Raw genomic sequence first — 21,948 nt, 5'->3', positions numbered from 1 at the left:
TGCAGTTTAATTGCAGCGGACAATATAAATCTCTCAGCTGCTTCTTGCCACCAGCAACCTCTGCAAGGTCTTGTAGTAACGGAAAACATGCTAGATAACATAAACGGCAAAGCACCAACACTGTTGTAGAGTAGGTGCCTTAATAACTCTTATGCCTCTCGTGGCTCGAATGACTCAATAACCAACATGGGTAAAACATTGAACTTGCCACTCACAGCCCTGCTCAATTTGCACGACAAATCGGGTGGTGCGCTGAATGAGTAGTGCTCTGTGTTAGCTTGGCAAATGAGCAATGTGCTTTTATTGAAGGTTTTATCACTGGCCTTAAAAAAGAACCAAAAAATGGTTCCGTTGTGAATGACATATCAGTATAGACTGATGATTACACTGGTAAAGAAAATCTTGTTATGGAAGAGATGATTGAAGCAGTTCAAAGTTTTCATTCTCCCTTCTGCCCCCGGGCTGTGAACTTGATCTCGGCCGAAGAGCGGCAAGAGGATATACAGCCCGTGTTGCCTCCGAGTCTGAGCGTAGTCCAGGCTGCGCGGGAGTTAACGGCAAAAAATTAGACCAAAGGATTGTGGTGGTGGAGGAAGAGGTGGCTGAACATGGAGCTACCTTCTTGATCTTTCATCAAAGAAAACCTCAAAAGGGGGGTACAGAAGGCTCAAATGGGACGAAAAAAACTAAAAACAAAAAGGCAGTAAAAGGGAACGCCTTCCGGGGTTCTAGGAAGTTTCTCCGTAATTTGAATGTGCCGTCGCCACCCAATGAGCTAGTAAATGCCCAGCATGTTGTGAATAATCTGTGCCCTGATAAAGAGCCCCTCGCAGCAGTTCAGTTGGTTGGCACTGGGGAGGTGGTATTTGCACAGAGAAGTCACAGCAAACAGATCCCCCATTACAAGTGACCCAATCACTCTGCTCAGAGTGTATGTTTCACCTACCTGCCGGGTTGGACGGGGGGAATCAGACGGAAGTGGGTTTGACCACACAAGTTGTCGAAATATCGGGGAGGGAAAGGGAGGATTTCTGTCTGCCTAGAGGACTGACCGGGAATTCACTCCCTGTTAAAAACGGCTGTATTTATTGTTTATTTATTTAAAATGCGCCATAGGCCACAGGCCTCAGGCAGCACATTCACACAAGGACGTTTCTGAAGACAGGACAATGAAAAGTCGGGAGCTAAGGAGAACGTAATCAAACATTAACTTTTTCAGCTTTTTCCTGAATACTGTGAGTTTCTCTTCCTTACGCAGGCTCTCAGGAAGAGCATTCCATGCCTTAGTGGCTCCGACAGGGATTGATTAGCCATTTCTTCTCTTTGTCTTCACACGGGGCACTGTAATCAGGTGTGCTGTACTAGAATGCAATGTTCTGCTGGGTTTGTGTTATGTCAGTGATAGTTTTAAGTATCCAGGGGCATTGCATAGAGACATTTATGGGTCAGAGAGAGGATTTTAAATTGGATCCTCTTTTCTACAGGCAGCCAGTAAAGGTCCCTTCGGTGACTGGTAACATATTCTTTCGTGGAGATATTGCATATTACTCTAACATTGTTTTGGATAATGTGGACTTAATGTACATTCTCCTTACTAGCTCCACTGAGAAGAGCATTGCAATAGTCCAGATGAGACATGATGATGGCTCTGAGTAAAACTTCGCATTTCTTGCGTGAGACCAGTGGGTTTATTTGATCCAGCACTTTAAGGCAGTAATGAGAGTTTTTAACAACATTATTGACATGCGCCTCAGAGTTAAGCGATGCTTCCAGCACCACACAGAGTGTCTTAACATTTTCCACCACCGGAATAAGGCAGTTGTCCACTTCAAAACCTGAGTAGGTCTGACTAAGTTTGTCCCTTGTTTGTTTTGCACCAAAAATCATGAGCTCGGTTTTTGAGCCGTTAAGGCACATCCAACTTTTAACCATCCACTCCCTAATGGATGCTTAGATGGAATTAAGATTGGCCGAGTCTGTAGTATAGTCTCCACAAAGATCCATTATTAGTTGGAAATCATCGGCATAGTTTGTAAAATGTAGGCCTTTTGTTTCCAGTTGTTCACAAAGGATTAATGTATATGTTGAAAAGAGCCGGCGAGATGCATGCCCCTTGAGGGACTCCATATTTGATTGGGGCTAAATTAGAGCAGGCATGTCCCCAACAAATCTGGAGCTCCTTTCGCTCAAAAAGGGGTTTATCCATTCAATGGTATTGTTAGAGCAGTTCCCGGTAGTTGATAGTGTTTTAAGCAGGTGCGAGTGGTCTAGCAAATCGAAAGCGGCTGAGAGGTCCAAAAGAATTAGCAGACCAGTTTTACTTTCGTCCAGCCTTTCCAACATTTGGGTTTGCAAGTTAATCAGGGCACTTTCTGTCCCGTGATTACTCCTAAAGCCGACTGCTTTGGGTGAAAGATAGTGGATGACCCAAAATGAGTCTGTAATTGTAAAGCTGCCACTTTATCTAAGATTTTTTGTAGAAAGAGTGTATTTGTAATCAGTCTTAAATTGGATCCTTGGGATTAAGTCCGGGTTTCTTTACAAGAGGAGTTACTGCGACTTTCTTAATGGCTGTTGGTACATTTCTATGTGCTGTACGGGCCAAACAACAATTCCATTAATGACCCATGAGCAGAGAAGGCGTTTAGCATGTCAAGTGCAAAAATGTCCAACCTGTCTACTTAATCACCTAATTCTAGAGAAATTACTGCTGGATCAAGAAATAGTGGTTTTGAACAGGGCAACCATCCTGCGCTTACTAAAGAGAGCCCCGCCACTTGTCCAACTCGACTCCAGGGACATTTGCCTGATAGAATTTTGGAACGAATGTTGTTTACACAAGGTGATATTGCACTTTACCTCTAGTTTAGTAAAGGACCAAGTTCTTGCCGCTGTTGACTACATTAGTTCATGGGAGTACGATATTTCTATATTTGTGCGAAAACCGACAACGACTGTCTTAGATAAAACCCCATCAACTCAAAATCAGCAGAGGTTTTGCTTTGCTACAGTCCTGTCATTACAGAATAAATGTTTTAGAGATGAGAATACAAAAAGACAGATAGCAAGTATTGCTCCTGGTGGTCAGAGAATTGACGAAAATGAAAATTGGAGCTTGTTTGCTACAGACTTGGATACAAGGCCCAATTCATTGCAAAAACAATGGTTCACAGAAACTGAATAAAGAAGTCCAAATAATATTCTGTAATAGCAAGGGCTCTGGCCACCTTTTCCAAAAAACGGAGTGTGGAACCCCCCCTCTGCGTATATTTTTCGTCTACAGGAGTCTTGGCTCCAAACAGCACCTGTTTTTGATGGTTTGCTCTGTGTTTGTCCCCGGCTTACAAAGGTGACAAAGGGCGTCCGACTCTTTGGTTGGAGTAAGCAATAATTTTAGTATAAAATCATCACATTTTGCTCACCTTAATGCGTTTGTGCAGGGGGTGGAGCTAAAGTGGGATTCTGGTGCTCATCCAATCTTTGAGTACACCTTGGTAGTGAACCTATGTTGGAACCCTGCAAAGATTGCACAATTGGAATTCTTTGATTCTATGGAAAATATTGTTTTCAGTTGCAAACTCGGAGGAATTCCAATTCAATAATTATTTGTGATGATTTAAAGGGGGAGGGACAGGATGAAACTTAGGGAGGAATGGGGTTCCTGTATTTTGAATGCAAATGTTTTGGGAGACAAATGCCTGCACCACACATGGGTTAGAGGTTCACAAACAAATGTTTTGGATTATTGTTTTGTATCTGAAGACATTTTTATTGACATCAAGTCTCTGAAGATTGAGTGTCCTGATGTTAGCGATCACTTCCCCCTTGTCGGTAAAATTGGGTGTGAAGACCCAGCCGGTCGAACATGAATTTTATAGTAATGTTTTGTATGTAAACCAAGGTGATAATATGATTGTATGGAATAGGTACAACATACAAGCTTTTAATAACATCTTACTAGACATGTATCCTGAAGAGTTGTTTTGTGGGTGACTAAAAGCATCATCCCTATTACGAGGTAATCGAAGAGGTCTATGCAGTAATGCAGAAACCCAATAAATCAAGGATTTTACACAAACACTCTTATGACCCTGAAATGCAGTATAGAAAAGAGAGAACTGCGAAGGGCCCTGAGAAAAACTCCTCTGGTAGATGTTACCCAGAGCCGTCACTTAAAAAATCGTTCTAAAAACTGTCTGTGTCAACAAAAATACAACTGCTCTTAGCAGTTGCACAGAACATACTTAACGTACTGATTCAAAAAAATATGCAAGATTTCTGGTGTTTAATTAAAACAGATGTGAATTATCAAACGAATGTTTAAGTAATACCCATTTCCGAGGAGAAATGGATACTGAGGAGTATTCAGTTTCTGCTGTTTGTTGTTCTGAGTCGGCCTGGAGTTTGGAGATGGATCTGGATGTCCTGTCTACTTTAAATCTTCCATAGTAGTAATTCGAAGGCCTTACGGCCTATCGACTATGGTCCTAAAGGGAAACAACAATTTTTGGGCTAATGCCCTGTCAGCGATCTTCAATATAGTATTTGCACATAAAAAAAATCCAGAATCTTGGCTATGTTCCATCATAGTGCCAATCTATAAAAAAAGGCCCCAAGTTGATCCGGCAAATTACAGGCCAATGGCGCTGTTAGATGTTCCATCAAAGCTGTTTGCTTCTTTGTTACTGCGTGATTTACAGGAAGGGGCAAAAACATCATGGAGATTGGACGTCTTCAAGACTGGCTTTTGTAAGGGCCCAGGGATGACTACCAATGGTTTTATCCTCGGTCTGTTTTAAAAGGAGTCCATAGAGAAGTCTAAGCCCCTATACATTGCGTTTATTGATTTCTCCATGGCCTTCGATACTATTGAAATGAGTAGATTGTGGGATAAGCTAAGGTCTTGGGGATGTCCTTCCCCATTGTTAAACATTATTGTTGCTTTACACACCAACACCTCTGTTCGGGTGAGACTAAATAGGCAGTGCATCTTCCCTGAACCCTTTCAAAGTGGGCGCGGTTTGAAGCAAGGCTTGGAGCCCCTTTAGTTTCATTTGGTTATTTCGGATATTGCCTTGGCTTTTGATTGCATTTGCTGTTTTCTGCCTTATTTAGGGCCAGTCCAACAAATTACTGATTATACGCAGATGACATGGCCCTGGTGGACCATACTCCCATAGGTCTTCAGCGTCGACTAGTAGGCCTTGAGAAATATACAAAGTCCAATAGTCTAATTATAAATGTAACTAAAACAAAGGTTTTTTCTTTTTGACCTGGGAGGAAAGAATATTATGCTAACTTCATGGTTTCTGCAAAATAAAGCAGTAGAACAGAGGTATTCAAACTGTGGGGCGTGACTCCCCTGGGGGCCGCATCCTCGTGTCCAAGGGGCATGCACCCACAGTCTGAATAAAAAATATGTAAAAAAAGAACATTGTTTTTTTGTTTGTTTTTTAATCTAGATTAAAAAATATCTGGATCATCAGCTTGCAATGAATATTGTGTGTAATGGTAAATGCGAGTTTCTCAAAGTTACATTTTGGATACCAATTGTTTTATTTTTTATGTCTAGCACAAGCTATTGCTTCTTTTTAAATTCGTTTATATGGGCAGTGATTTTTTTCTCCACTTTAAAAAAAATGTTTTTTAATCATGCCAAGTCATCAAGAGACACTGTCGTTTTTGACCTATTTCCAGAATCTGAGCAAGGGCAATGGTGAAAGCCGCTGTTCTTTCTTTGTGCCAACCTATTCCAGTTGCTTTCACTGAAGGCTGAAATGGCTAATCACTGCTACCAAGTAGAGAAAAAGAGAAATTAACTGCATACACAATGCAATCCTTCACAGACTGGAAATGGAAATCATGGGCACGGATGATGCTAAAAGATGCCATGGATGGTGACCACAAGAAACACACTCAACAGCTAGGTTTCAACACTTATTTTGGAATGTAACAGGATTGGGTTGGAGCATGGCCTGTGGGAGAGTATTAACCTAAGCAAAACAGGAGCGAATGGCAGTGGAAGGGCTTAATGTCAAGGAGCTACGGTGTCAAGTATATGCCCTATAATAGGTGTCAAACTCCTAGGCATCCATCAAGGACAGTGTTCAGCAAGTCGCCCACAGGAGTTTAAAAGTGTCCCAGCACACTTATGTAACAGTGACTTTGCCGTGCTTGTCTTAAACTTTGTCTCGTCCTTGGCTTTATCCTGACCTCTGTCTTGGCACAGGATGACAGGATAGGGCTGCAGTCTCAAAATTATAACCATGGTAAGCCCTGTATTGGATCCTTCTTGCCCTGGGGGTTTCTTTGTGACGAATACGGTAGATATTGGCACCCTTCCTGGGTACATTCGGGTAGGAAATTCTCCCTATCAGGCTTTCTGTTATAAAAGATACTCTGTGACGCTTCAGGTAAGTTACTACACAAGTTCCTTTATTGTTCTTACATCAGGTGTCCTTAAGTTGCTTAATAGGGACCCACTGGCTCCCAACACCTAGGCCTAGATACTGCAACCGCAGTGGTACCACATAACATTTAGTGTAATGATAGCCATAGGCAGGTAAATGGTAGCATTTCCCGCAATATTCATTGCAAGCTGAAGACCAGATTTAGCAAACACACCATTTATAGTCAGCTGACATATGTCCACAAGTGTGTATAAACCTGGACATCCCAAGTACCCCACTGCTTCCCAAAGTTGCTTGAGAAGATGTCAGACCAAGTAAAACAGAATGGCTTTATAAGTATTTAAAAATAATGGCATGAAATGTGAATTATAACTGGTTTTCGGCTCAAGGTACAAAAGGGTAATTCTGGGGAAAAGACTGTCAAACTCTAAATGTCTAAATCATTAAAAGGGTAGCCAGATTTATTGGCACTCTGACAGACTTCCGCAGTATTAAGTCCAGCATGCACGCAACCTGCAGTGTTATGATTTAGCAGTCCACATCGGATTCCTGATATTCAAAACCCTACTAAATAAATACAAAGGGTCATCATACCCTGCGCACTTGCGACATACTGCAACATTCTATTCAGCCTCTTTAAATCCTAGTAATCTTGGGAATTGATTCCATTCTCAGTTTTTAGGACATAAATGGATCATAGAGAAATACAGCAGCTGTCACTGATGTCTAGTAAAAAATGCCACCCCTCCCCCCTGAACCCGCCTCCTCCTGAACCCACCTTCCCCCAGTGGCAATTGCAAACTGTTTCACTGTTTACCCAATTTCTTTTAAAAAAGTGTGCTCTAAAATGCAGCATTTAAACCTATTATTTTTTTTTAAACACCTCCCCCAGAACCCTTCTTGATTCGTTTGGGTTCCCTCGCGGCGGTCGGTCGCTATTGCATATCTGGGTGAAATCTTTATGACCCTTCACTGGGACTGTGCTGGGAGCAGGATGGGGGGGGCAGGGACTGTGCTGGGAGCAGGATGGGGGGGAGCTATGGGGAGCTATGGGATAGTGGTCGGGTGGGGCGAGTCTGTGGTGGAGTGGGGAGAGCCCAGGTACTGGGCTAGGAGTGGGATGAGGGGGTCCAGAGACTGTGATGGGGAGCAGGTGGGGGAGCCCAGGGACTATAGTGGGAGCAGGGTGCAGGGACGGTGCGCGATAGTTCATAGCCATTCAGACTTTCTGTCCATTTGTCACTTTTGGGGGGGCCTGGCCTGCCCATATTTTGCTCAGCGTGGTCTAGGCCAAAACAGTTTGAAGTCCACTGCCTAGAAAGAGTTACTAAATCTATCTGGGATTTTACCTGTTTGAGGGCAATAATCAAACCAAGTTTTTAAATCATAAAAAAACAAACATTACTGCACTGGCTGCTCAAGCAGTCCAGATAAATAGAACATTTGTACACTTTTTGTTTGTGCCAGTAATTGAATACTACAGTAAGAAGTTGGTTCCAGTAATCGCACATGGTCCTGAAACCCTCTTTTTTGATCCAAATGCTAATGGGTTGGGCTTGATGGGCTCTTTTGGAGGAGAGTGTTGAAGGTTCAACAGTGAGGGCCGGCTTCTGTGATAAGGTGCAAGCTGGGACTACTTTTGATCGAAGTTGGCGTCATATGGAATAACTTGGTTATGCTGGTGAAAATTGCTTCTGCAGTAGAGTTTTCAATTTAAGCAACTAATGGATAAACAACTCAGTACACCCTTTAATAACTGATGTAACCCTTGTACTATTGCAGGATTCCCTGAAAAAAGCAAAACAAAAACTGTTGGATTGGATTAATACTGTTCAGGAGGTACGCAGATATTGACCAATAGGTTAAAGATAACAGGAATCTGTTGTTATTTGTCCAAACCTTAGTATGACATGGTATTTATTTCACATAACATAGACAAAAAGTATTATTTGTACATTCTTAACATACTAAAAATAGGCTCAACCTTTACACCAATACTCCCACCATTCATCATTCCTACTTCACTCATACGTATCAGCTTCATGATAAAACAAATTCAGAAATGGGTAATAGTTCCCAAATAAACAATAGTTTGTAATACCAAGTCCAACACTCTCGTGTCTTGTACATGTGACCCTTTGTGTTGTTACAGGGGGTTTCTTTGTTGTCTACATGTGTTTCAGTTGTATTTGAATGTGGGCTGACAAAACTAAGCCCTGAAATTCAAGCCAACCTTCATCAGGACGAGATGCAACAGTCCTGTATGTGCTGCATCTTGATAGGATTGGTGAGTCTTTCAATCTAAAAAATTAAAGTAAATACACTAATTACAATCTCTCCTTTCAGACCTGTTATCTTAGTATTTTTTAACAATTAATGTCTGTGAACTAACAACATTATCTGTCTGTTGCTTGTCTCAAAACTCACCTCCACTGTGTGTTCAGCGGGCGGTGGCTTGAGAATGGGACAAATCCCTACTGCAGGTTAACTCTTCACTCAATTTATACCCAACAATTGTGTATATATGCCTCTAAAATGACAAAATCACAATACACATCCAGTCAACTGATGTCGATGTGAAAGATTCTTATCAAAGTCTTCCTTTATCGTTTGTAGTAATTACTTTTATATCTATATATAGATAAAAACACTCACTCTTTTTAATTTTCTTGCGCAAAGTCAGAATGAACTGAAGCGCGGTCCGTAATAGCCTTATTATAGTTTTCAAATGGATTTCAGACTGATCACACTGGTAGGATCCCAGGGTGTATATCACCCTACAAAGGAAGAGACAAAGAAACGGAAGCCTAAGTATAGAACTGCTAATTACCTTGTCACTGTGGGTATGGACTGGGACAGCCATAATACTCACATGTACACTCTTCTTATGGCTGGTGTGCAAAATCAACACTAGTTGTTTCCCAGTCACTTCCAATTGCAATGAATGTCTACGTCAAGGAATGTATGTTTTTTTTTCAGTCATAGGGCATACTGCGCAGTTCCCGCACTTATTGTGACCAGATACAGGTGGTAGGCCCCATTGGCTCATGAGTGTAGATTCTTTGAGTTTCTCCCGATACGTATGGACTAACTTCTGGCGCAGGTTACTATTGCGCTGATATGCAAACATGGGTTTCTTAGAGAGTGTGCCTGGATTTTCCCAATTGCGGTTGATAATTCGCTTGATATGATTACTGACCGGATTGCATGTGGTCACGCAGAATAACCTGTCAGTCTGTTGTTTTTCATTACTTGTCAGGCAAGTTTCCCTGTCTGTGTTAGCTGCTCTCTTTAGATAGTTTTTTATCAATTTCTTGGGATAGACCCTTGTCCGTAATCGTTCTTTCAGATGCGTGGCGTGTTCATTGTAGTCTATCCTTGTTGTACAGTTACGTCGTATGTGTAAAAATTGCCTGTAGGGTAGGTTGTATTTTAGGCCATCCGTGTGAAAGCTAGAGTAACGTAGCAGTGTGTTTTTGTCTGTTTATTTCCTATACAGTGTGGTGGTGAGAGAGTTACCTAATTTCTTAATCATCAAGTCAAGGAAACTGATTTGGTCATTACTCCATTCAATCGTGAATTTAATGTTTTGGTCACATGTATTAATCCATGTGTGGAATAGTAATAAGGATGCGCTATTCCCCTTCCAGACAAAAAACATGCCATCTATGTACCTTTGCCAAACCCGTAGTTTATTGGCAAGTTCTGGTTGGCATTTAGTGGTGTTATTCAATAGGTTGGATATGTAGCGAGCCTTCGAAATTGCCCATATAGAGATTGGCTTCATGCAGGGTGATTGTTGCCCCCATGCTCACCCCCTTTTGTTGTTTATACAATTGTCTGTTGAATAAGAAAAAATTCTCAGTCATAGGGATTCTTGAACATTCCAGGATAAATCCTGTAGGTTTTTTTTGTGGAATGTGACGTGTGTCTAGGTATTCAGCTAATACACTCAGACATTCCATTTGTGGTATTGACGTGTACAAGGATTCCACATCCATGGTCACTATTAGATCGTCCTCTTCAATGTTTAGGCTCATCAACATTTTGATCATGTCCGTAGTGTCCTTTATGTGTGAGGGCATGGCAAGTACAAACGGTTTCAAAAAGAACTTGCTATAGATTGACAGAGGTTCCAGGGGGGAGTCTATGGCAGACACAATAGGTCTACTGGGCGATTTTCCTTGTTTTTGTGCATTTTGGGCAATATGTAAAAGGCCACCATTTTGGGATGTTGTTTATTCAGGAATCGTGCTTCATCAGTACATATCCATTCTTCCTGAAGAGCATGGTCTGTGAGACTCTTGATCTCCTCTTGGAGTCTTTGGGTCAGATCTTGGTCGAGTTTTTCATACGAGATGGTATCGCCCAGAAGTCTAAGGCATTCCATCTCGTATCAGGACGATCCCCCCGCCCTTGTCTGCAGGTTTGATAATGTTTCCATGTCACACAGTTTTTTAAGACATATTCTCTCATCCATATTGAGATTATCTTTCTGATGATTCTTCTTTTTAATAGAGTCTAGTACATGTTTCGTCACTCTATTTTCAAAGGTGACTATTTCAGGCGGGCATGTATGTACTGGGGGATTGAAATTCGACTTGTTCTTTAGGCCCGTGATGTTGATCTCTGAAAGAAGAACCATTGACTCCTATGCCCATTCTCGTTTTTGGCTGGGTAAATAAATTTCAAAAAAGTGTTTCAGCCTAATGTTTCAGAAAAAATTGTGTAGTTCAAGTTCGACATAGAATGGATCCGCTTTTGTAACAGGAACATATGACAATCCTTTTGATAGAAGGTCAACTTCGAGCAGACTCAAAGGATGTGAAGACTGGTCCTGATGCCCTGTTGTTGTGCTGTTCTTTGTCGTGATCGTCCCTGTGGACCCCCTCTGAAAATAAACCCTTGTTGTTGGAATTGTCCCCGGTCTCTTTGCAGTGGACCGGCTGATCCACTTAATGATGGATCTGATCCGCTAGAGGACCCCGAGGAGTTGGAAAAAGTGATTACCCTGTTATTGCGACGTGGGTTCTGATTTTGATTAACCACAGGATTAGTAAAATAAAACTTCTTTTAAATATGGATATGTTTTATCTTGTGATATTACAAACTGTTGTTTGTTTGGGAACAACTATTACTCATTTTTTAATTTGTGCTATCATGAAGGTGATATGTATGAGTGAAGTATGAATGATGAATGGTGGGGGAATTGGTGTAAAGTTTGAGCCTATTTTCAGTATGTTAAGAATGTACAAATAAATACTTTTTGTCTGTTATGTGAAATAAATACCATATCATACTAAGGTTTGGATAAATCACAACAGATTCCTGTTATCTTTAACCTATTGGTCCATATACTGTTTTTGCTCATGTATACTCACCTGGAGGACCATAGGTAGTGACCAGGTACCCTTATATTTTTATGATAGGTGTGCAGATATTGACGGTACTCTGGAATCTTGTGAAACATGAGGGTTCTTGCTGTACTACCTCATTACCTATATAGATTTCCAGGTTCATATTGGCGCACACAATGTTTGCGGTTGCGACTCAATCCTTTTCCTACTAAAGAAATTCTGGGGACTAGGGAAAACATTTAAGGCAAATTGAGAATCTGCAGGTAAGAACAGGGAAACATTGTGAGCATCTATCATCTTTTATTGGAATGTCAAGTCCTAACCCCTATACCCTGACCACCTTGTACAGAATTTTAATGTTTTATCATGTGGCTTAGCATGTCAATATGTTCTAAGACAGAAATCAAATAGTTGGAGACTTGCTGCTTTGTGTTTTTCAAAGGACATGTTCCCATGACGGTGCTAACGTCCACTGATTGATGGGGGTTTTATATGCCATTTTTATTGAAGTGTCTTTCGTACATAATAAACTAATGTTGTTAGCATGGAAAATGAGAATATGTACTGGATGCAAATAATGACTTTGTTTGTGGTATGTTTGTACTTTGAATTGATTTTATGAAATTGGTTGTTGCATTTGTTCATTTGAGTAAGATTTACTATGTAATGAGAAGATGGATTTCTTTATGCACTGTATTGCTTTTTGCTGGGTGAAAAGTTAATTGTTCAACAAATTCAATTAATTAAAAAGCAATTATATATATATATATCATTAATACTGTCAAGCAGCGAGCTTAAATGCCTTTTAAAGGTAATATGTTGCTATAATGGGGAGGGTGATTCTTACTGAAAGTTGCCTCAAGAAGCACCAGGCAGGAGACGAAGCCACTGAAGCTGATGCGCATAGACGCGTTCCCGTATCTCTTGGTGATGATTTCGGTGAGCCGGTTGTTCAAGTGGAATCCTGTCAGTAAATGAGAAAAATAACTGTTTACCTCCACAGGGGCAATGACAACCTCTTTTTTTTTATTTTTTATTTTTTTTTTATTGAATTTAGCTGAGAAACTCAACTTTTATCAAATACAAAACTTAATTCATTATATCTTCATTTCAAAGAACAATACAATTACCAAAAAAATAAGAAGAAACATTGTAATACAAAAAAAGAAAAGGAAAAACGAGGAGAAAAGATCAAAACAGGATAGGCACATATTAAAAGGAGGACGACATGTCCAAACTTTGGATGTTAACATAACATGAAACACCAATACGTTAAAAGTAAAATAAAATAAAGGTGGACTAACACAATTGATTAATGCTAGACACCTATACCCACGCAGAGTAATACAAAAGAGTCACTGAGCATGAGAATAAAATTGGGGATGTGCTTAAATTGAAGTATCAATAGTATTTGCATACTAGTTCGTAGTGACTTACAAACCACTTGCGAACAGACAATGTTTTTTTTTTTTTTTTTTTTTCCTTTTTCTTACGACCCTAAATAGATTCTGCGCATCAGAGTTTAAAGAGACACCGCAACCAACATATTTTTGCTGTACAATTCGCAACTGGGAATTAGTTTTTTTTTTAATTTACATTTAGGTCAGTATTCAATTTTAAGGCATTCAAAAAGTTATATGTGGCAATGCGGATACTAATGATTCTTGTAGCTAGAATAGTAGTCCATCTGTGCTCTTCTGCCATCCAGCCAAAAAGGGTCAGATGTTTCCAAAAACACTTGGCTCTGAGATCTATTAAAGCTGGACATTCTACTATTAGATGTTCTAATGATTCTTTGATGTTTTTATTTGTACAGAATCTACAAAAATTCAGCTCATTCTCAATGTGTCGCCTCCTTAGCAACACATCTCTTGTTGGAAACAGGTTAAAGCGGAGACGTAAAATGCAGGATCGCACTTGCGGCGTTGGAGACCTGAATAAATAACTTTCTAGTTCTCCCAACTTTTTATTAGAAAAAGCACTGATGTTGAAGTCCTTATATCTAAGGCAGAGATTTTGGGTCTTAATCCAATCCCTCTTATGGATTTTGTCTTTTGCCTTGGTTGGATTTGTAATAAGGAGCTCTATGCTTATGTCAGCATTGGCCAAGATTCGCAAAATGTATTTTGTCCAAGTAGTCACAAATTTGTGAGACGATGTTAACATATACTTGGACAAAATGGTTAGATTATCCGTGTGTGTGTGTACCAAACATTTGCGAAACAAGGCACATAATCGCCACTCATATTCCGCCAACAGCGACGTGAGGCCCAACTCGTGTCTCACCCACGGGCCTGGAACGCATGAAGGTAAACGTAACACGGCTCTCCAGAATTTAAATTCCAATGTTGTTAGGAAGGCAGATTTAATTATGTTCAACGTTTCCAGACCATAAAGTAGTTTGGGCAGCACATTTTGTCTCCAGAATACAATTACACAACTGATTGAGAACTTACCATATTTGTATAGTAGAATTCTGGACTGAGAAATTGCTGACACCAATTTATTCTCAAGAGCTCTCATCTGGGAATCCATTTGTGTGGTTCCATCTACCAAGATACCCAAATATAGATAGTTCACAACCACCTCTACACTGATGCCCTTGATCATCCAGTTCATTCTAGTTCTTTTGGTCACTCTGGGTGCATAATACACAATTTGTGTTTTCTTCATGTTTATAATCAACTCATTATCATCCAAATATGAACCCACGGCGGTCAACAGACGTTGTAGACCTGTCGGTGTTTTAGAAATTAAAACTAAATCGTCAGCATACCATAAGGCCCTTAAAGCAACGCCGTTCAACTTCGGTGAATCAGATGGAACCTGAATAATGGCGTGCATCACATCATGTATAAAAAAGTTGAAAAGGGCCGACGCAAGAATACAACCTTGCTTTAAGCCTCTGAAGGTATTGATAGCAGCTGACAACAAGCCTAACACCGATAGCCTCACCTTAATGGATGTCTGGGAGTGTAGATCAAAAATAATATCGCACAAAGTAGCAGGACAATTTGCAGCTTGAAGTTTTTCAAAAAGCTTAACACGAGACACAGAGTCAAAGGCTGAGCTGAGATCAACAAATGCAAAATAAATGGGTTGATTAAGGGTTTGAGCCTGCGTCTTCAAGGCATTCAGTGTTAGTAAATTTACCGCCGTACCCAAGCCCGCAACAAAACCTGTCTGGCTCGGATCGCGTTGATGGAAAGCTAACGTCCATTTGACAAAGTCTCTCAAGACTAGCCGAGAGAAGATTTTTCCCGGGGCGTCAAGAAGAGTAATAGGACGATAACTAGATGGAGAGCCTCCATCTCCCTTTTTAAAAATGGGCACAATCAGAGAAGTTTTCCAAGAAGTTGGAACTTCCCTGGAAAGTAAGATTTTTTGAAAGATATTATTCAAAATGGCGGCCCATCCAGATGGATTGTGCTTAAACATGGCATTACTCAAGCCATCTGGGCCCACTGCTCTAGAAGAGGAAGATTTTCTAATAAGATCTTCAACTATATCCTCAGAACACTCTAAATGCCATGAATCTGAGCACTGTTTCACATAATTGTGTTCATCAAATTTGGCATCTGCATAAAGCTTTGTGAAGTGAGCCAACCAGGCAACTTCAGTCACCCCACTCAGTTGGTCATTGTTTCGAGTAGAATTTATCGTTTTATTCAAGAGAGCCCATATTTGTCCAGAATTTTTGTTCTGGATGGTTTGCATAAACGACTCGCTATCGGACTGGAAGAGCGTCGCTTTCCTCGCCCTCATCCAGTTACGGTAGCGGCATTTAACGCGACTCTGAGTTTCTCTGCGCTCTTTCAATGGTAATCTGAGACAGGCCTTCAGCTCTCGCCTATAACGAGCTCTGGTTTGTTGGACAGCCGGATCAAAGGTATGCCTATGCGGATGCTTTAGATTTTTGTCAATGTGGATGTTTTTCATAGTAGATAACACCTCCACATATGACTCCATCCCGTTGCCCAAACACTCTCTCGTGCCCTTCTCAAAGTCATCAAGCGCCTTCCTAGACCATCTAAGGCGGGTTTTTTTAACATTGGTGTCAAGAGAGTGTCGATACCACTGTTGCTTTTGCTCTGGCTCATTTCGGTTCTCCTGCCATACTACAGTTAATGGCAGGTGGTCACTTTCTTTTTGCTCAACAATCTTGAAATCCAAAATTTTAGAGAACAGTTCTTTTGTGACAAAGAGATAATCAATGGTAGATTTAGATGTTCCTCTTTCCCACGTATGGTGAGGCGGGATATCTCCGGAAAAAGCTCCATTTACCATGAACAGATTGTGGTCTAGTGTGAATTTTAGCCACCGTTCCTGAGCAACAGAGATCTTCTTTACAGAAAAACAATCAAGGTTCAAATCCCCTACCACAATTGTAGCAATCACATTTTGATCTTGTGCGACCTTTTCTAGGATACTTACTAAATCTCTGTAAAATAGATCATCAGAAATACCCATAGGGTTACGATACACATTGATTAAAGCAAAGGTAGTGTTAGAGTCAGAGATCTTAACCAGTTGAGTGAAGTTATTAGGATCAGCCCATCTGTTCACACTCAGACCTTTACTTGTCTTGACAGCCACCATAAGGCCAGATGTCGGTCTTCCCTTATTTCCCCCCACGGCTGGCAAAAGGACAATATCATGATCATCCCATAGAGGCAGTTTTAAGAGCCAGGTTTCCTGAAGGACCACTATATCAAACTGATTTAAAAAAAGATTTGAGGACCATTGAAGATGAGTATGTCCCCTTGTGTTCCAGCTAACCAGAGACAGGGGACTGTTGCTAGGTTCTATTAATGGTTATGTCCTCGAATGAATCACGTCTACTTGACGCGGTATCTCAATTGGTCCACAGTAAGAGCAAGAACAGACGGCCAAGCATCCTTCAACTTCACTCACAGCCAGGCCTTTACGTTCTTCTATTAGACTTTCAGGGTCTTGAGCTATCAAGAAGCCCATCTTGAACAAATCCATTTTGGCCTTCCAAATCGAGTTCAGAACCAAACCTGACTTAATCCACAAGCGAACAATCGACAGATTCTGATCACATACGAATTCAACTTGATCAATATCATTTGACGACACATCTTGCAAATCATGCACATCCCCAAAGATATTAAGAACACTGGTTCTACATAAATCGTACCTTTCATGGGGCTCATCTCTACATTTCATGATCAAAGAATGACAATTTGCAAAAGTGTTTTTGTGTTGACGAGACCCTGATTTTTTTAACTGATTTTCTTGAAAACGTACTGATTTCTGTGTAGCCAGCATCTCAGTTTTATCATTCGAATCTGAGGCTACATGTGAACCTTGCCCGACAACCAGACGGTTATTAGTGCTAACAGACATTGTTGCTCTCGTGCAGTTCATTTGTTCAGCTTGCAAGCTATCTTTTTTTGTATGTATTGCATCATATTTGGTTTTTACTAGGGCTCTAGATTCCATGTCATAGCACTCATCATGCTTTCTCATAGTTGCCACAGTTCACTTGTAGTAGCCTCTGAGATTCTTGAATTTAGGTAAGCGTCGACCGCAGCTCTGATTGAGGTCATTTGCCCCTGAATATGTGATTCTTCGGCAATTTTATGCCGAAGAGGTTGTTGGTCATGAGAATTTATTTGTGATAGAGATTGCGCTTGGCTGTTCAGCGCAGAGGACCTCGCTTGCACCACTTTCCTAACGGGCACAGCCGGAATCATATCAATTAAGTCAACGATTTCGTTAAGCGGGGCATAATTCACATTATTTTTGTGGTGACTATAAGAGACATCATTCCTAGTTTCTCCTTGATTATTCCCAGCCCGAGTCTCCGTTGATTTGGAGGGTGGGCAATTCGAATCTTGTGACAGCTCTGCAACAAGAGAAGTGTCAGAAATTAAAATAGGTTGAGTTAGTACTTCACTCACAACATCCCTTGATGCAGCTGTCATCAGTGTTTTAGTGTTCGTTTTTATTTTGGGAGCAACTCTTTTCGTGCGGGCTAGAAGAGTGGTTTTGTGATTGGCATTCTCCACTCGTGAACTTGATCTAATATCACGAGATTTTTTTCTCTTTACACTTCGATCTAAACTGATCCAAGAATCATTTATATTAATAGCCTCTGAGGGCAGATGTTCTATCGGACATATTACATGTTCAAACAATGGAACGGCTGATGCAAACTCATCTTGTTTAGAGCAGTTCATTATTTTTTGTTGTGCATCATGTTGGCTACCACTATTTTTAGTTAGTGCCATGTCTAATGACATAGTGGAAGTCCATTCCAATATCTACTGTATTTGTTTAGCCTGAGACATGATTTTTACATCCAAGCCTTCAAAAAGCTTAAACAAGCTAGCCATCATTGTGTTAACAGCAGCTAGTGTAATTTCGATAAGAGCAAGATTCTCTGTCCGATTCTCATGATGGCTTAGTTGAATGCGACGACGAGGTGTTGGATATGCAAAGGAGTCAGATATAGCCTTATGAGGGATTTCCGCAATTTCTTCAAAGCTATCATGTTGATAGGAATTTCCATGTATCGTGCTAATTTTACTGGTGCTAGCATGAATGGAGATATTTGATATATCCATAATTGATTCATTACTTTCATTTACCGGCGAAAGTGATTTGTTTTTAGTAACTTGCTTACTCGGTGTATGAACCACAGTTAACAAGGTGTTATCAGATATACTTAAAATCGTACCATTAGTATTGGAGGCCGGAGACGTAATTTGTGGTGGAACTGAAGATAGAGGTGTTTTTTCGTTCAAGTTGAAAAGGTGAGCACTAGTTCCCGCCCCATCTGTCTCACGAATGGTTGTTCGAGTAGATAAGACCTGACTTGCTAAAGCAGAAAGAGTTACCATTTTTGAAATGTGATTGTTCTTGGAGCATTGAGATTTGGCTGGGGGGCCCTCGGGCAAAACAATTGTCTTGCCAGTGGATAATTTTTTTGTTTCACAATGCCCATCATCAGACATGCATGCTTTCCGTTTAGCACAGAATGCTCGAATGTCTCTATTTGGAAGTGGAATGCGTGGAGCCGGTGTTAAAACTATTGATTTTTTCGATAGTCGGGATTGCGGAGTAGCTTTCTTTCCCGCCGGTGTATTTATTAGGCTAATTGTTTCCGGCATATTTGTTTTTAAGGTATAAATATTTGAACTCATACGGGGACAGAAGATGTCCGAAAAGAAGGAGATAAAGCCCCGTTGACTCTTAAATACCTTTACTATACTTGACTGCACCTCACCCTTGATAAAGGTGAGATGAGATGAATCTAATAATCCTAATCCACTCCTACACATTCTCAGATGCTAACATGGCAAAATGTGGCAAGGTTATCCTCTGCCCCTTGAGTTTGGCTCCACCCAAAAAATACAGAGGCTTTGGGATGAGTGGGTGTCCTGCATTAACAAGCCCCCTCCACACACACATTGCAGGGGGTACTTATACCCTGCATGACCTCAATAACACAGTTGGGGTGAGTGTGCATTGGTGTACAGGTGATTGCTGGACACAATATATGATAAATTAATCCTGCAACCTATCGTGTGCCCTATTTGATAGGCAAATCCAACAGTTGTCCTCACCAACACAAAAGTTAATTAATTAGGAATCTAAGGTGTGCAGGCTTAAAAAGTCTGAAATACATGTTCTATTACAGTACATTTGTAAAGACAGTGGGCCTCATTACAAGTTAGCCGGTCCGGATTTAATGGTGCGAGTAAAACCGTACTGGCATCGTTTTCCGGACCGGCTAGCTACGAGTTCTGTGGCCGTGTGCTGTTACACCCGCCATGTCTGACCTGGCGGGCGTAACGCCACCGGCCGCAGACGGACACAGAAACACCGGCACCATTACCGCATGGTGCCGGTGTTTCCATGGCCCCCATTCCCGGGGAGTCCTATGGGACTCCCCGGGAATGGGGAGTAACGGAATGCTGGCGCCGGAATTACTGGACCACCGGGGCTGTAAGGTCCCAGTAATTCCGGCAAGTCCGGCACCGGTAAATCCCCACAAGTCCGGCGGCAGCCTGCCTGTTTTACAGGCACAGCTACTGCCGGACTCGTAATGAGGGCAGTATTTTACAGAAAGACAGAGGGCCTCATTACGAGTTGCCCGGTAAAACTGGGTTCATTACTGGCATGCCGGAATGAGCGGGTCCGTGCTGGTATGAACCCGCTAATAGCGGGTGACCACGAGTGCGCGAGCACGCGCGTCCCCCCATGCCGGTAGTGGCAATACCGCCATGCCGCTAAAGGGCCTCCAACTCCCCTATACTGGCATCGCGGGACCCGCCCATAGCGATACCGCCTCATACCAACCCTTAAATACCGGCATGGTAATACCGTGTTTGTAAAAAACTGACCCGGAAATTACATCATCGCGCAGGATTGGGAATTGGGCTGGCGGCCATCTTTAAAAACACAATCCATTTAATCCTCCATAACCACCAGCCGATACTCGGAGAGCACAGTGGAAATCCATAGAGGATGTCAAAGGCTACCAGGAAGACCACCCCCCTGCTGCGTAAACAGCGTTACTCAGTCGCAGAGCTCACCATATTAGTGGACACTCTAGCTGCACATGCAGAGACAATACAATCCCACGACAAGAAGCGGGAGGTGCAGCAACAAAAGTGGCAAATCTGGCAGGAGGTAGCCCGCAAGGTATCAGCCGTAGGTCCCACCCCGCGCAGTGTGAGGGACTGCAGGAAGCAGTGGGATGACCTCGGGTTGAGGGTACGCAATATCATGGCCACCAATCGGAGGGAGGCCATGGCCACAGGTGGGGATGCCCAACCCCCTGCCAAATGTATGCCCTGGGAGGAGACGGCCAGCAGATTCATCAGTCATGAGTCCATCGAGGGATTGTGCGAGATGGAGACGGGTGCGGCATCAACCGTGGAAGGAGGTGAGTGACCCTGCAGATCCCTGTAGGGGAGACCATGAAGTAGCACAAGTGAAGTGGTAGAGAGTCTAGGCAAGGCAATGCATTTCCCAACACCCACATGACCATACCCAAATACAGATGGTGGGCCAAACGCTGCCACACTGAAATGCATGCTGAGTGCCCTTCCCTTAACCAACACACAGCCAACACACCTGGAGCTTGCCCATGTGATACTTCACACAAACCCAAAATCAATGGCATGCCACCTGCCATGCAGTGAATGCTTACATGCCCCCTCTGAATACCCTGCGTGACACAGCAAAAACAAAGAGGTGATGGCTGGAAGGTTTAGACTGAATCTTAACCACTGGCATTGCTCAGGGCAACCCCCCAGACCATCGTTCTTCGCCTGCCAAGCCATTACAGAAGGGGAAAGACCATATGCAAATCAGGCTTGGTCCCACCCCAAAAGGGGAAGTCCAGCCCGAACTGCTAGGTCACATCCCTTCTGCACGAGACCACAAGCATCCCCAAACATGTTTCACCCTTGTTGGGGCTCATCAGTGAGGAGTAGCTTGGGTCTCTAGGCCCAGCAGGCACGGGACCCACGTCTGGGCATACCCGTCCCACTCGGGGTGACAAAGCAAAAACAAAGAGGTGATGGCTGGAAGGTTTAGACTGAATCTTAACCACTGGCATTGCTCAGGGCAACCCCCCAGACCATCGTTCTTCGCCTGCCAAGCCATTACAGAAGGGGAAAGACCATATGCAAATCAGGCTTGGTCCCACCCCAAAAGGGGAAGTCCAGCCCAAACTGCTAGGTCACATCCCTTCTGCACGAGACCACAAGCATCCCCAAACATGTTTCACCCTTGTTGGGGCTCATCAGTGAGGAGTAGCTTGGGTCTCTAGGCCCAGCAGGCACGGGACCCACGTCTGGGCATACCCGTCCCACTCGGGGTGACAAAGCAAAAACAAAGAGGTGATGGCTGGAAGGTTTACACTGAATCTTAATCACTGGCATTGCTCAGGGCAACCCCCCAGACCATCGTTCTTCGCCTGCCAAGCCATTACAGAAGGGGAAAGACCATATGCAAATCAGGCTTGGTCCCACCCCAAAAGGGGAAGTCCAGCCCGAACTGCTAGGTCACATCCCTTCTGCACGAGACCACAAGCATCCCCAAACATGTTTCACCCTTGTTGGGGCTCATCAGTGAGGAGTAGCTTGGGTCTCTAGGCCCAGCAGGCACGGGACCCACGTCTGGGCATACCCGTCCCACTC

General features: G+C 42.4%; 1 protein-coding gene across 1 annotated transcript in view; it reads right to left on the bottom strand.

Annotated features, from left to right (window-relative positions):
• Nucleotides 1-21,948, bottom strand: part of LOC138567788 (calpain-1 catalytic subunit-like) — a 398,207-nt gene that overhangs the window by 16,841 nt on the left and 359,418 nt on the right. The window contains exon 19 of the mRNA XM_069646278.1: nucleotides 12,615-12,731. Coding sequence (XP_069502379.1) covers nucleotides 12,615-12,731 — 117 coding nt within the window. The remainder of the gene's footprint in view (nucleotides 1-12,614; nucleotides 12,732-21,948) is intronic.

The sequence above is a fragment of the Ambystoma mexicanum genome, chromosome 2p (assembly GCF_040938575.1).
Source record: "Ambystoma mexicanum isolate Mex_15411 chromosome 2p, UKY_AmexF1_1, whole genome shotgun sequence".
In the NCBI taxonomy this organism is placed as follows: Eukaryota; Metazoa; Chordata; class Amphibia; order Caudata; family Ambystomatidae; genus Ambystoma; species Ambystoma mexicanum.
The sequence above is the reverse complement of the archived record's forward strand: the minus strand, read 5'-3'. Positions and strand labels throughout refer to the sequence as shown.